This window comes from Lasioglossum baleicum, chromosome 13 (genome assembly GCF_051020765.1).
Source record: "Lasioglossum baleicum chromosome 13, iyLasBale1, whole genome shotgun sequence".
Classification (NCBI taxonomy): Eukaryota; Metazoa; Arthropoda; class Insecta; order Hymenoptera; family Halictidae; genus Lasioglossum; species Lasioglossum baleicum.
In genome coordinates this window covers 9,883,254-9,899,302 of record NC_134941.1, presented here as the reverse complement: position 1 = coordinate 9,899,302, position 16,049 = coordinate 9,883,254, and the positions used below count along the sequence as shown (strand labels likewise).

Sequence of the window (16,049 nt, the reverse complement as noted above, 5' to 3'; positions counted from 1 at the left end):
AACAGTTTTGTTATTTTGCATTATTTGGTTGAAAACCTCATAGAAAGGAATATTTTCGAATTAAAAACCCATTTTTTAAAGATTTTTCGTATATATCCTTATATTGCCAAATAAGGAAGAGGAAGCTACAACTCCCCAGTGGCGCAATCGGTTAGCGCACGGTACTTATAAGACAGTATAACTGTGAGCAATGCCGGGGTTGTGAGTTCGAGCCTCACCTGGGGAATATCTTTTTTTCATTTCAATCTTCCACATATTTCTGTCATTATGTGTGTGGAATATATTACGAAATGTATAAAACAATGAATTGAATAAGAAATTCCAATCTATACGATTAAAAAATGCTCTTCGAATTAAAAACAGCTCTACACTTTAAGTGTATGCTATAATTGAAATATTCACATCTTTTATATTGTACAGAACAAAGCCAGTGTGTTTTTTATAATAACTTTATTAACATATGCATAATATTTACACGAATTACAAATGAAACATGACAAGATTAACCTGTTGACTTTGCAGCCTCTGCAGTTTCTAATTCTGCTTGTTCAGCAGCTATTTTAGCATCTCTTCGATTTCTCCATGCTTCCATATATGTTTTCGGATGGATTGGAAGTAAACCGGCTAGTCCAAAAATTTGAGCAACAGGTTTTGAAACTTCAACTCCATGCCCTAGCCAATACTGTATACGTTCCAAATTCAGGGCAATTAATCTCTCATTAAATTTGTTTGTCAAAGCATCATAACTGCCAAGTTGTTCTATCGGTGGCGCACGCTGATCAAGTTTTGGCTAAAAGAATTCATCGCATTGTTTGAATGAAAACTGTGTGTGAATTTTAATATTTGTTAATATATATCTAGAGCATTTGTTATATGTCTAGAGCTTTTATATAAACATTACAGTTATATGTACACTTACTGAACATCTACTGACTTACATTCATTACGACAATATGATAGAATGGTCTGTTTGCGCATCCATAACGAACAAACCGTATCACTTTAGCGAAATTGTTCGATACACCGGTCCCCGAAGCATGATGCAGTGGTAATCGCGGCATTTTTGCAATTAATTCAATATCTTACAACGACCAAATTATAATCTGTTCGAGACTTATGTGTGTATATACTGATATTACTACTTGTCTGTAGTATTCTCTATCGTTAAATGACAGAGCGGCAGTGTATTCTACATATTCAAACTAAATCATATAAACTGTTTATTGTATATTGTTATAAACCGGCTCGTTCAAACCTTGTACCTCATGCACAACAAAAATATTTTTTAAGCTAACCTGCACATACTACAGTACCATAATCATGAAGTAGGACATAGAGCGGAAACTCTCATGGACGATTTGTGAAGGGACCATTGGTGACATCTATTGATAGTGATAGTAAACATCCAATTTCTTAAACAATATAATCCATTTGCAAATGGTATAAAATAATGGGTTTTGTTCAAATGTAAATATGTTGTAGTTTTTAGTGACCTATGAACGTAGTGACCTATGAAGGTATAAATCAATTTCTATTCTGAACCGTTGTTTCGTGTGCTGGATCGCTTCATTTGCATGCAAATAGGCGAAATGAAAATGGGCCCCAAAAATACATTGGATGATTAGATTATATACGAACAATTCAAATAAACCGCCACGCGCGAGTGGCTGAGTTCAGTGCATAGAGACGCGCCTGCGCAGTGTGCTATTCTCCGCACTTCGGACATCAACTAGCGCTGCCAAGCGGTGGTCCGTTGTCAGTTTGACGCGCAGTGGCGTGCTGTGTGTTACGGTCAGTTACGGTTACGGTCGTTTGCGATGTGTCCAGTTCCTTGGCCGGGATAAACGTTTACTCTGTTCAAGTCAAATTCGTAGTAACGAACGAGTTGAAACACGAGGACCGGCGATTTCGCGTGGGACGGTGTCCTCGTACAACGCCGGTGTCGACGAGCGTGGCGTCCACGGTGGAAAACACGTGAGAAACGAGTAACAAGAAAGCGATTCCACGTCGGGTGGCTGCTGTCAAGTTTTCGTGGGATGCACGATATCGCGCGTTTTTTCTCGCTGGTCGTCTAGTTTCCGGGTTGCACGCCTGGCAAGGTAGCTAACCTCGTTTCGTGCTGGAAAATCGAGCACTTTTCCCGTGTTCCTCGAGCGGAAACCATGGGCGATGCACCGAAAGTGGAGTTCCTTCTTGGCAGCGAGGTTTCAGTGGGGCAGTTTTTCAAAAGCAGCTTCGCGCGGGCCTTCGTCACCAACAGCCGTGACTCGAAGTCGCTCGATTACCAGTCTCTCGACAATGCGAACTCTGAGGAGCCGAAACTGAACGGGAACAACGACAACAACAATTATTTCTCACTCGTCAATTTCGGGAATGGAACCACCACGCCGAACAGTCGTGTTTCCGGCAAGGGTAACGCTAACGTGTGGAAGCAGATCGAGGTAAATAAAATTGAACTTTTTTCGGGGTGACTTGGGATGTTGTGTACACAGGACTATACATATCGCGCGCCATAAAACGTCATTGGAATTAATTAAATCATGTAAAGAAATCCTCGTTGATTCTTGTTCAATTACTTTATATTATATGTATACAGTTTCACTTATAACCTCCATTTAAGCTGTGGTTACATATGTACTGCGTGTATCAATTATTTATATGTAATAACGGTGATCGCACGCCCGCAGCATTCCGTTAGATCTCTCAGCATCTGCGACTGTATCGACATCGTCGTTACACTCGTAAACTAGAATTTCGGTTCCGGTTTCGAACGGGACCCTTTTTTTCAATACACAAGTATGCCGGTGATTCGTGAAAATAAATAGCAACAAGAGAAAAAGAGAATAACTGTTTCGCATGAAAGAAACGTTTCAGTTGGATCTTGTAGTTAATGATATTCCGTTTGCTTCCTTAGGTGATAAAGTCACCCGCGGACATCAACGAACTGGAGAAGTTGCAGAAGGTGAGTTCGCACACCATAATATTTCGAATTTTAATGGGCACTAGGCGAGCGTATACCTGTCGTCCAATTTAGTCCAAGGATTTCTTGGACGTTGTCCGACCCGCCCGGAAAATGAACAATCGTTTAAGCCGGGATTTAAATGAGGGTCTACGCTGAATTGTATGCGCGTGCGTAGTAAATCTGGCCGGATTAGAGGTGCAATTCGAGCGGCCACGTTTTTCTGACTGGTCGGCCGACCCTTTTGTTTCGCACGATGGTTCCGTTTCGATCGGTTCTGCGAAACAATTCGAAATCGGCTGCATTGTTCGCGGCCGGGCTGAAATCGACACTCGGGAAGAAAACAACCAGTGTTAACCGCGGCGTGCAACACTGAAAATAACCCATCCGCACCGGGCCGAATATTTTCGCGCGCGCGTATAGTCGGGTCAGCAGTTATTTTGACACTTGTCCCTCTGTTAGCACGCGTTGTTTTCCGTTTCCAAGAAACCCCGAATGTCTGGATTATTATCGTCTTTATGGCGATTACGCAACGCCGGAAATTCGACGCGACCCCGTTATTAAGCCGAGACTTTCGGTCGATTTAGTATCGCGTTCGGGGGTTTCTTGCTGCAAATAGTTTCGCTACAGCTGTGTACCTGGCTTTAGAACACAGTGCAGATTTGTTTACAAATATTCGATTGACACTTATTCCGTTAGGCAGTTATCGTAGTTTAGGGCATAAGTATAATATATTGCACGTTACCGGTGTAAAATTATTTTTCCCAAACTGAACAGCTGTAATAAAACTAACTTTCGGTGCTACGGTACGTTCGATCCGTCCTCGCATTTACACAATGCGCGGAATGTCGAGTCGGGTACCTGAGAAACCGTAATTGAAATCTCATAGTCCATTCGCTTATTCTCTCCGTTTACCTGAGTTGTCAGCGATTAAAACCGAACCAGCCTGTGACGGTCGTAAACCTTGTAGATACCTGTAGTGGTCGTTAAGCGATCGCCATTCCTGTGAAGATGTATTTAAAGAAATCATAGTGTATATATGGAAATCCTTGTAACGGGGATTATCAGGTTCGTGTACCTGCACTACAAGTTGTAATTTCTCCAGAGACAATTACAAAGCTTGCCTACCTCAATTTGCCAGGCAGCTGTCCCCCAGTACGGACAGGTACTTTAACCATTCAAGCAATTGGTGCACGGCTTGCCAAAATAATTATTTATTACATAATATTTAAACATCTTCAAACGTCTTCTCCAGTATTTCACGTATTTCGATGGGAAACGCAGAAAATCCGCGTTGTTGTAATAATAGTCCGATTCACACGACTTGCACACAGTCTAGTAACAAAACACATTCAAGCCGGTGCAATTCTGGGAACCTTTTAAATCAGCTACGTGCAACGGTCGAGCCCGGTGATTTCAACGCGTGGCGCATCGCGGTCGCTCGCTGTTGCGCTTCGTTCTCGGTGCGCGGCTGTTTCTTCAGGTTTTTACGAATCTGGCTAAGCGGCGTTTCCGTAAAATTCGAATCCGTGCGCTTCCGCCACAGGTGCCACGAAATGCCCACGACATCGTGCACACGTTTTAAGCAGCCGTCGATCGGGTGGGTTTTATTGAGCGGAAGTTCGCTCGAGCCCCTTCCGTAATTATCAGTCGAGATACCACGCTCGCCGCCAGCTTTGTGCGTTTTGTCAGCGCTTGATGCACTCGTGTGCATACACACACACACACCTGCACAGAATCGGACAACACGGGAGTTGCATGCGAGCTGACCCCGGGCCCCGGTGTCTGCGTATGCATGTGTGCATCGTTGTTTCCTTTTCCGTGACGTGTCACACACCATCCTGCTCTTTTTCGATCCGCCGTCGACCGACAGGATGTCGGCGAGTGTGTGCGCACCGACCAAAATTACTTGCTCGCTTCCTCCTCCCGTGAAATCCCCCTTTTGAAAGCGTCTCGCACAATGACGATCCACCGGAGTCACCGTGCTCGAAAGTTCCCGAAAGAAAGAATATCGTTCCATTGACTCGCGATGATTTCTCTCGGCTATTTTCCTGCATCCATTCCGCTTCGTTCGCCAAAGATTCTGCTCAGAAGATGACCCACTGTGGGCCTTTGTGCGCTTCCGGTCGTCATTGTTCGAACCACCCTTTTCAACCATCGTTCTTGCATCGACTTTACAAATTATACACTGATTCTGAATGAACACGTTTGATTGGTAAATAATGGGTGATTTTCGTGAACGTAGAATGTTTCATAAGAGTCGTACGTTTTGCAAATAACTGTGTCCAAATATTGTGTATGGCCCTCGTATTTCTCCCACAATCCGGTTGTGGATTTTAATTGGCTACGTAAACTTAATTAGGCACACGAAATTACCATTTCACGCGAAAGAGTTAGAACAAAACATTGTTTGCTTTCTTAACTAGCTTACTTAAGCAAGATGATTCTCATCAATTTCTTCGCGTGCTTTCCAACGAGGCAGTTATTTGCTATTCAAACAAATTTTACACTTTTCATCTTTCTTAGTCAACCTAATATAAGGCAACAAGAACACTCTCATTCTCATTATTACACCCCGTGTTTTGCGCATTTGCGACAAGATAATGCATGGATGTAACTTCGAGCTTTGAGAGCTTGCGCTGTTCAGGTCGGTTTATTTAAATAATTGAATCGAGAGATGATCTCGAAGGAACATTTAAACACTGATAAAAACTGACCGTGAAATGGAGCCGCGATTTAAATTTCAAATTTTGTATCGCGTCGACTTTATCTCGAGCCTGTTAGGCGCGTGCTCGTTCCCGTGCAAAATGGCCGCCGCTTTTAACTTCTCTGCCAGCTGGTTGGTTATGCGATCGCGTTTTTCGATGTTTTTCGACGGCGATTTCGCGTGAAATCGAGCGCCAATTAAAACTCAGCCGTCTGGTTAACTCGGAGATACGCGAACGCATTCCTCTCTGACGATTTGTCGTACGCACTTCACACTTTCTGCCTCCGTGCTCTCGAAGTCGAGCTGGCATTCGAAATGTGCGGAGAAAATATGGATGAAACGAGAGTAAACGTTCTCGTTACGAAATTTCGAAAGCGGAATAAAATTTAATTTCCGTGTTCGGCGTCATTTCACAAAGCTTCTGTCATTCGCTCGCCACCGGAGACTTTCGGAAACTCGGTATGAAAAGTAATTGCATCACCTTTTACCACTGTCCTCTGTATTGACCGCTGGTTACTTTACAATTCGCAGAGTATACCGTTGATTAAACCAACTTCGAAAAAGCGCACTAAAAATACAATACCATAAAAATAAATACAATACCATCTTGTCGGAGGTGGCGCAAAATTGAAAATTTTCGACACTGGAAATTACGAAAATCCTTAAGTTCTTCTACATGCTTTCACATATTAATGTATCTTCTCTTCCCACTTACTGATTTACAAGTTCACCATATTCCAATGAAGACATAATCAGCAACATCTGTCATTTGGAAAATTTTCAATTCTGCGCCGCCTCCGAGAAGATTGTATTGTATTTAAGTTCGTGTGTATTCACATAAATTAAATAGAAATTATTTCATACTTTTTAGTGCGTTTTTTTCACTTTTTTCACACTTTTTAGTGGAACGAGCAGAATTTGTAGAACACCGTAGGGTGGGTTTTCGGTCTCATTGGTTATTTGCAATAAAAACCGCAAAGAATGAAAAAATGAAAAATTTGTTTTCAAGGGACCAATCGGGAGACATCCTACAAAATGCAGAACGTTTCATTCCGATTGGTCCATCCATCTTGGAGTAATCAGTGAACATACATGAAATAATGCATTTTTCGCAAATAAAATTGTAAGGAATAAAAAAAATGCAACATTTTTTCACGGGATCACCCCGGGGACATACTCTACAAGATGCAAAAGGTTTCGTTCCGATCGGTCCATCCATTTCGGCGTAATCGGTGAACATACATAGAAAAACGCGAAACAAGGCACATAGAGATCGAATTGAGTAACCTCCTCCTTTTTCGAAGTCGGTTAAACACCAGTCTGGAAACTTCGGGACCGAAATACTAATTGTATCGTTTATAGACATTCTTTTGTTTCGAGTAATTTCATTATGAAGCTTCTACTGACAGATTCGTGACATTTCGCTGATTATAATGAGACCAAACACGACACCTTGATTATCCGAACTATTCGGAATGGTTGAATCCTATCGCTTCGCGAGTACTCGCTTATGGCAATTTAAGAGGGTTAAGTCTTCAGGGTGTATCTTGATCTGTGGCTTCCTGGTTGGAGCGTATCGCCCGTGAAAACGAAGCAGGCGTGTTATTTTCGAGCGGTTTCACCTAGATGCTTGTGAGCTTGAGGTCGAGCTGCTAGGAAGACGCGCGCGGATTACGGGAATTTTCTCAGCCGGGAACGAGTGGATCCATGGATCGTAGATCGTGGCAAGCGAAAGCGTGGCTCGGCTCGGCTCACGATGAGAAAGGAGCCAGGAGGACGCGCGGGACGCGATTCACTATAATCGCGCGTACACGCACGTAACCACGCGCGCGCGTTTTGCAATGGAGCACCGGGTACATCGTGTTCTGTCCCGCACCATATAATTTGTCGCGACTCGTCCTCCAGGATGATCATTATTCCAGAGCCGTGGACAACTAGGTAACCTTTTTCACTACCGCCTCTAGCCACGCTACTCGTTAATGAACAAACCGTCAATCAAACACTTCCGGTGCGCCAGGTTAGTACCCTGCTGCTTGGCTTTGCGGACGAAGTGGACAAGGTTTAGCGAACTTGTCGAGTTAGTCGCGTTAATCGTCTGATTTACATATTTCTTGGTAGCAGTTTATTGCTGGAGATGATCCAGTGAACTTGATAGCGCTGGTAGTCTGACCACTTGTGTTGACGAGGAGAAACTCGGTTGACGGTCATAGGGATGAGCAGAATCTTCTAGTTTAGGCTTTCGTAAACATTGAATTCTGTTCCTATCATTGTTGAACAAGTTGTCTTTTCAAGCATACTGATCTCATTGTCAGTTTGGTTTTCAAGTAATGTCCTTCCACAAACAGCTGGTGGAAAAGACATACTTCACGTGGAATGCTTAGAGGTTACGATGTAATGCTGCATAATGCTGGAAGATAGCGATACGAGTAACCCTAACGGGATCAGGAAAGGAGGATTGGGTCTAGCATTCAACAGAGGGTATCATGACAGCAGAAGAGAGACAATCATCCAGTGTTACGCAAAGTATCATCATTTTATACTAGTTATCCTTTTTGGAGAACGATTCTGAAATTATGCAACCTAGAGCTCAGTTAGACTCACGAAAAATTAAGTAGCTTGTTAATGGTAAATAGAGGACATTAGAGTGTGAAAATGGTGTTCCATCAATACTTAAGACCCGCAACAGTTAGATGCACCTCGTGCATCTTCATTATCATAGGACAATTTCTTAATGGACCCACCGTAGTGTGACCAGACGAACGCAACTGGCAATCGAGACACAGGATGTAACAACTAGAAAAGCAAAAAGTAACAAGTATATTTACCGTGCTGCATAAAATTACCTATACTTGCGACGGACAACCGCTTTGTTTATACAACGCTGTAAATGAGTACAGAAAGAACTGTATTTTTCCCATGTAAAGTGGGTGCGGGCTGCAGCAAGGTACTTTATCTCGTCGGTGCACACCTACCCGGTGGCAAACCGATAAACCCAGTCGGTGCGATTAGATATTAAACACGTGTAGAGAATGAACGCACTCAGGGTGACTCGGTGGGTCGTTTTCCCACGCTTCCCGTCGAATCCCAAGTCTGATCTCATGTCGGTCGTCCTCCATTTGCCTCTCGGAGTGCAGTTGAAAGGGAGGAAGGGAACGGAAAAATCGGCTGGAATTTCGCGCCGCCCGCGATTCTAATTCCTCTCTGTCGGCCGTGTCTGCACTGTGTATACCTTTCGCCATCGCGGCATTATATGATACACCGGCATGAAACACTGCCCACTTACCTTTCACAATTTCTATAGGGTGGCCGGCGCTAAAACAAATGAACAATCAAGTGGAATCGAGCCTCTCTTGGTTCCCATAGTCGTGGATCGGCTCGAGCCACCCGGCGCGCGTCTCGATCCTTCTTTGAACGGTTACGATCCAAATTTAATCCGAATTGCGCAATACCACTCGGAGGAAAGTGCCTCTCGACACTACCGGGAATCCTTGGGAACGATCTGAAATGGTTCCGAGCACGTTTCGACGCTGGCGATTTCGTTCGGAGGATGCTGGTCACGTTGATGGATCCGACTGTTCACCGTTCGCGTCTTAAACGCCGCTTTCTTGACCCCTTACCGTTCGATGACCGCACCTTTACACTGATTTCCTCCGGTTTTTGCTGCGATTCCTCCTTTCGCCGAGTTCGCAATCCTGGCTCTTCGCAATCAAGTTAACAATTGACTGGGAAAAATTCGCCCGGGTTCAGTTTAACGCTCCAGGGAGCGTTTTCCTGACTTTCTGAAATTATTTATTTTTTCTTTTGTTATATTTTCCATTGAATTACGACTTGGGCTTTCTACGACTTAGTAAAAGAAGAAATGAAAATTTTAAATAAACAAGTGAAAAGCGAGCATCTGATACGATTTAAAGTTCAAGTTCCCCTCGCGTCCATCTTCAAAAATGACCATAATCCACGGTAAACGCAGCTCCGTCGGAACATTGTCAACATTCAATTACTTTCGCGTTCTCAGCAACGCTGGAGGAGAGTATAACGGTGGTCCGCGAACTTGTGCGTGCAGCAGAAGCCGCGAACAGTGTATTATTAAAATGTCATGTTATTAGTCGTCGTAGACGCTGTTCAATTATCGTAATTGCGTTAGTTCGCGTGCGGGACCAGTTTCGCAACGCGCGACATCTCCGTGCGTTTCTTCCGAGGCGATTCTGCAAAAGAAGATGGAATTTCGATGGGATTAATAGCCGGTGCATTCCAATGTCGACAGCACAGTCGGCAAATATTAGAATCGTTATTGAAATCGGGTCTGTTCAATTCTTGCGCCAGGGAGATCAGGGCGACGCAATATTCCCCGCGCTCGTCGATGGCGTACTTTACAATCTGATATTCAATATTAAGATCATTGGACCGTGGTGGTTCTCGCCGTGTGATATTACATACAGTCGTACCCGGGGATCTATCTGCGTGACTTCAAATGGCAGTTAAGCTTCGCCAGCGATCTCATCCTCGTGAGAGATCAGGAAATGAGAAGGAAGCTTCTTGGAGGCTCTCGGCGCGCTTAACAGTTATTCGGCCCGCAGAAAATGGATACGCCGCCACCGCGCCGCTCCCGCCACCTTCGTAATAAATCTGGATCGCGGCGGGAAGATCGAATGATTCATCCTCGAGCAAGCGCCGCCGCCGCCGCCGATTCCGATTGGAAACGTCCTCGAACTCATTCAACGGCGAATTCGATTTCAAGTTCACATTCAAACGCGGATTCGATTGTGAATTTATGTCTGCGCGGGAGGTTATCTTCGAATCCGTATTTAAATTCAAATTTAATGTTGGACGAGTATTCGCGGTGAAATTGAAGTTTAAATTCGCATTTGCCGGCGATGATTGGAGATCAATTTGTATTTACATTCTAATTCGATTCGATCCGATCGAGATCTGAATTTGGAGAGAAGCTTTCAGTGATTAGTAGATTGCGGATCTTTATGCATTTATGACAAAAATGGGTACGTGTAATTTAAAGCAGTGGACATGTTAAAAACATTTAAGAACATCAGTATATTAGTTTCAGCTTCATGGAATAATTAAGACAAAAATACTATTTTTATTTGGCTCCTGTGTCCTGCAATGAATGCAAACATTTTTTATTTTGCTTAAAGATCCGCAGTCTAGTGATTAGGTACGCTTTCTATGAAATTACAGAGGCAGATCAATTGTTAAGAAGCAAAATCATAAAAATTTGAAAATTACTTCTCGTAATTGAAGGAAATTATTTTTCAACTCCGTAAAGTCGTTTAGTAAAATATTAAAAAATCGCTTAGAATGAACCACGATCTTTGGAAATCTATATTAGAAGGTGTGAAAATATTTTACGGACATAATTTCGTCAGAGCGGAGCAGCGTATAAATAGGGATATCGTCCACGTGGAGCAGAGGATATTCAATATTAAATATTAAAATTGTATATCAGAATTGAACTGAAGTGGTTCACGCATTGATATTCAAATTGAGGATGCAGAATGGAGGGTCGCCGAGGTAAATCAGAGGAGCAAGACTGCAATTGAAACGGCATGGCTCCGTGGGAGAAACAGACACAAAGAAGAGCCGAGGAATCGCGCGCAACTTTCGAAGAAGAAGCGGAATGTTAGGGATGTTGAAAACGCTCAAGGCCGAACTAGGGACGAAATTAGATTCCACCGGCTCTTTTCTATCTTCTTTGTGAGTTTGTAAATTCGTTAGAGGCGAGATCGCAGCCACGAGACGAAAAAGAAACGGAACAACGCTTGATATGCTCCAACTTTTCAGCGTTCCGTCGTGTTTGTTTTTTCTCGGCGAATCTAGATTCTGGTATTCTTTCGATTCTTTACGTAACATTGTTTCCCAGCTGGCCCGATAACCCCGCTGACATTTAAACAACGTGCTTTTTCCCCGTTTGACGAAATTTTTGTTTGACACGTGGGAGCGACGGCCGCTTCACGGAACGGAATCGTGGAATATTACGGTGCCGATTATTAAACGAACGATAAACTGATCCGATGCTAAGTTTATCATCGAGTTGTTACCGGATGCTTATTGCCAATCGCAATCGCACGCGAGAAAGAGAGACAATCGGAGAGAGGGTAACCAGACCTACACGACGATGATCCCTTTAGTTCAGAGGTGGGCATTATTTGGCGAAACAAATATTTCAAATGCTATTTAATATTTTAGATTTTATTTTGCTGAAGGAAAATAGTATTTTAAAGAAGATATACAATTTCGAAAATAAAATATTTCAATTTGAACAATCTGAACCTGAAAATAGAATCTCAACAATTTGATCCAGAAAATAAAATATTTTACTTTTTGCATTGTTATAATTAGACAGCGGATCTTTATGCAAAATAAAAATTGCCTACCTCAATTGTAACAAACTGGAGTGAAATAGAAAATTATTTTCATTCTTAATATGTTCAATAGATTGAAAATAATATAATAGTATTTATAAATTCTTCTAATATTTTTACTGTTTTAAATTACACCTACTCATTTTTGTCATAAATGCATAAAATCCGCTGTCTATTTTATTCTCGAAGTTGTACACATACTTTAAAAAATAAATAGGATTATTTATTATTTACTATTTAAAATACTATTTTCCCCAGCTCTGCTTTAGCCCGACTGGTTGAGTTATTGTTATCGTTAATCGGAGTTTTCATTTCGGGAACGTGAAATTAATTACGGTCCTCGTTTGAGAAATGTGGCGCACACTTCCGTTCATAAATCTTTAGCCATACACCACGTTCCCATAAAAAAACATTTCGTAAAATTATTTTTGCCTCTGCATCTATCGTAATTCTCTGCAGAAACGAATTCGATGTCTTCGTAGGATTATTTTTCTGTCATTGTAGGACTTAGAAATATTAATTGAAACATTTTCGTTCATTTGAAATGATCGTTGATAATGAAACAGATTGGACGATCTGGGGTGTGCAAAGCTGATTCTGTTGAAACGTTTTCACAGAAAGAAAACGTCGCGGCTGGGGTTAATTAAGTGCGGCAGAAATTCCGCGATATTGACGGAGGTGTTAGGAAGGGAAACCGGAAACACTCGAGACGGCATTGGGCTCGATATTTCAAGTAGTCTATACTACTCTATACATTGTGCTCGGCCGGTGCAGCGCTAGTTAAGAGTTCGCAGGCGTTCAAAGGCGTTCGCGGAGGCGTTTTCGCTGGCAGGAAAGCGTTGTTCAAGCGGCTCTCGAGTTTCGCACGGCCGTTTCACGTTTTATTGAACCTGCATCAATGAAAATGCATAAGCCGCGGGGCCCCTGAAAGACGGTTTTTACCGTGCACGAGCGCACGATGCCTAGAAACCGTCGTCGATGCATCGAGGAAAGTTCACCGGCTGCAATTTCCTTCGGCCCGGCAGACGAACATATTTTCTGCATCACTGAGTCTCCCTCTCCCTCTTCCTCTCTCTCTTCATCCGTTTATCTATCCGTCTCTCGTTCCACGCGCGATTCTACGTTTCGCGATCCTTCCGCTCGCGGATCGAAAGAAACGCTTCGGCATCTAAAGGCCGCGTTTCCAACGCCGTTGCTTGAAAAGGATCCTTCGTCCGAATTTCCATGAAACGGAGCTCGGAGCTTCCACGACGGATCCTCCTATTTTTCTCCGCGCCAGGGTAAATAAACTTTGCTTTGATGAATGGTGGATTCATTCAAGACGCACGCCCAAGAATATTTCCTCCAGCTCCGACGAACTTGAGCGAATGGACGGCGTATGGCTGTTCGAAACTCTTGCCGAAGAATGTTTTTCTGTTTCGCGGTTCTTAATCGAGAACTCTCGATCAGTTTATTCGATTATAATTAGAAACATGGAGGCTCTCGAAAGAATAGATCGTACAATTTTCTCCACGATAAAATATAGGAAGTAAAAGCAACCAAGGTATACATTAGAAGCAAATCACTATGGCTCGACACTCCGATAAAAATTAATTAATCTATCTGTTAACAATATGTACGAAGTTAAGAAAATCGTGTGCAATTAAAACGATTCTTACAAGGAAATTCCCAGGGACGTATCTTAATTAGTCTAACAATAAGTTGTCGAGTATCGGAGATAATATTATGTTATTGACGTAATGGATTCGCTTAATGTGCGAAAGTTGAATAAACGAACAAATCTCGTTCGATATGCAGCGAAATTTTCGTTTCAATAATAGTTTAGCCTATCTTATTCCTGAAGGTAGAAGCCTGAACAGTTTAAAAGTTTTAATGGAAGACTTCCTCTCCGTTATTGGTAATGAACATGCATTTGCGTGGAAGTTAAGGTGCGATGATCGACTGATTTATTTTATGGTTGGGTCTAATGGAGTGTAACTTCTAGATGAAGGATGGTTTCAGCGGCTACAAGGTTCGCTGCGTTTTTTTTTCTAATTCTGTAATAAGTACTCCCTAACTCGTTGCTAATTCTTCTTTGAGGAATTAAATTCATCAATTAAATCAATCTAGGTGTCAGTATCACTTCCCACAGTTTCCACCAGTATTTCATCGCAACTTCGATGATCCGCGAGAAATCATCAGCTTCGAGAACGCAGCTAATTGGACCCTTTCTCTCACGCGATTCTTCTCGATCCCCTATTCTAATTGTTTAAAAAAAAAAAAGAAAAGAAACCGCGAGATTGCGTGTCGTGCGACCGTTCATTGCAATTTCTCAGCCCCGATCCGTTTACGCAAATTCTCCCTCCACTTTCGGTTCGGATAATTCGTCAGCCACGATCGGTTTGTTAATGTTAATTAATTAGCGGCGACAAAAGCAGTTGCGCGTTAATTAGCTGCGACAGACTAGAGATCCAGTTCGCTGAGATGTGCAGATAAGGCGCACGGTGTCACTGAAAAATCAGTCTCACGGCTTACATCCGGCATTCTTGCCCGCCATTGTCACGGCTCGATTTTCGCACTATTTACTGTCGCGTCCGCTCCCTTTGTCTCGTCCTATCCTCTGCCTTTTCGTCACTGACTAATTGCTAGTACGATCTTCTCTTATGTGTGTCAACGATTCGGACGATCCGTCTTTCTCTGTCCATTTGCGCTAGTTTCTTTTTGCAAAATGCGACACGATCAATAGACCATTCTTTACTTCTCACTTACTGACCCATTGAGATCCAACAATTCAATTTTTTTTCAAGGCATTTGCGTCATCCAATTCTGTTTTTTATTTTCCCAGAATTAAACATCCAAATGTGGACTTAGCTTTTCCAATGCCGGTTTTCCTTTCTCTAATTGTTGGGGGAAATTCGATTGAAAATTCATTAAAAACTTTGTGAAACAGCTCTCGTCCTTGTTTTTCCCTGTCCATTGCTTTCCACAGCAAACTTTTTCGGTTAAAATTGCTCAAGAGTTGGGGAACTGTATTCGTGTTCCACGAATTTAATTAATTTACGCGAGAGCGACTTGTTTGTTTGGAATCGGAGATCGATACGTTCGGGCCGTTTATTTGACTCTCCTGTCGAATATAAAACACGTGTAAATATTTTATTATGTTTCTCCCTGTGTTTATATAGTCCAGGACACATTCAAACGAATTATCATTAAAACATTATTAGAACATTGATTAAAAGATCTGAAAGCTGAAGAGATCACTCGTCCCAGTTATTTCCAAGTCGTAACGTTTCATATACGATTTTTTATTATTAATTATGTAAGAAAAGGAAAATTGTGAATTTGAAATTCTAAATCCCCTGTGCGAGGAGAAGCTAAGACAGAAAGAAGAAAAGAAAGTTCGGCTGGAAAGTGTTATCATTCATTACGGCGCAAAATTCATGGTAGCGACACGGCGATTCATGATTCATCGTCCCGGCAATTAGTATTCACCGTACGCGTTGTCGCTACATCTTATTGTGCGCGGAAATTACATTTTACGCGAGCCTTATCCCGATGTGCCATTTCGACGATTCAATCTTGGCCGAATGCGATTCGCAATTCCTACTATGCTCGGACTTCGATAATTTCTATAAAACATAATTCACCATAAAGACAGTTACAAGAAATAATATTGTAAGAAAAAAAAGGAACAAGTCGATTAAAATATTGCAAAGAAAAATGACCTAAAAATCGCGACTTCATCGCGACTGTCGGCGTCGCAATAAAAGCCGCGGAAAATTGGAATAAATGGTCTCATTATTTTCCCAAGGCGGCGGCCATTCAGTTTCCGCGATTCCGTGGCGGTATCGTTAACGATCGTCCGATGAAGCGAGACCGTTGGATCGTTCTCGGTAATCGCGGCCGAGGATCGTCGAACGCCGGGTATTTGAATACATATACACGCGCGGCGGAAATGGAAAGAGAGCAGATGGCGAAGGGGATAGGAGGAAAAAGGAGGGCGGAAAATCGAAGTAAAAAGAGCCCGGGA

General features: G+C 42.5%; 2 protein-coding genes and 1 non-coding gene across 3 annotated transcripts in view; 2 read left to right on the top strand and 1 right to left on the bottom strand.

Moving 5' to 3' along the window:
* The first annotated feature begins 132 nt into the window (after nt 1-132).
* Nucleotides 133-226, top strand: Trnai-uau (transfer RNA isoleucine (anticodon UAU)). Its single transcript has 2 exons — nt 133-170; nt 191-226. It is a non-coding gene; the product is annotated as a tRNA-Ile (tRNA).
* A 207-nt stretch (nt 227-433) lies between these two features.
* Nucleotides 434-1,327, bottom strand: Mrps16 (mitochondrial ribosomal protein S16). Its single transcript, XM_076437436.1, has 2 exons — nt 939-1,327; nt 434-790 (listed from the first exon to the last, which is right to left on the bottom strand). Exons 1-2 carry the CDS (start codon nt 1,059-1,061, stop codon nt 503-505), a joined length of 411 nt encoding a protein of 136 aa, XP_076293551.1. The 5' UTR covers nt 1,062-1,327; the 3' UTR covers nt 434-502.
* Nucleotides 1,328-1,747: 420 nt separating this feature from the next.
* The window catches only part of LOC143215346 (uncharacterized), a 106,708-nt gene continuing 92,406 nt past the window's right edge, over nt 1,748-16,049 (top strand). Inside the window, exons 1-2 of the mRNA XM_076437425.1 lie at nt 1,748-2,441; nt 2,915-2,962. Of these exons, the coding sequence (XP_076293540.1) occupies nt 2,163-2,441; nt 2,915-2,962 (327 nt within the window). The 5' untranslated portion in view covers nt 1,748-2,162. The remainder of the gene's footprint in view (nt 2,442-2,914; nt 2,963-16,049) is intronic.

What these genes read in the sequence shown, in the direction of transcription:
- Mrps16 (XM_076437436.1), bottom strand. Translation starts at nt 1,061, where the DNA reads ATGCCGCGATTACCACTGCATCATGCTTCGGGGACCGGTGTATCGAAC. An exon ending in ATCATATTGTCGTAATGAAT is followed by an intron (nt 791 to 938) that starts GTAAGTCAGTAG and finishes GAATTCTTTTAG; the next exon opens with CCAAAACTTGATCAGCGTGC.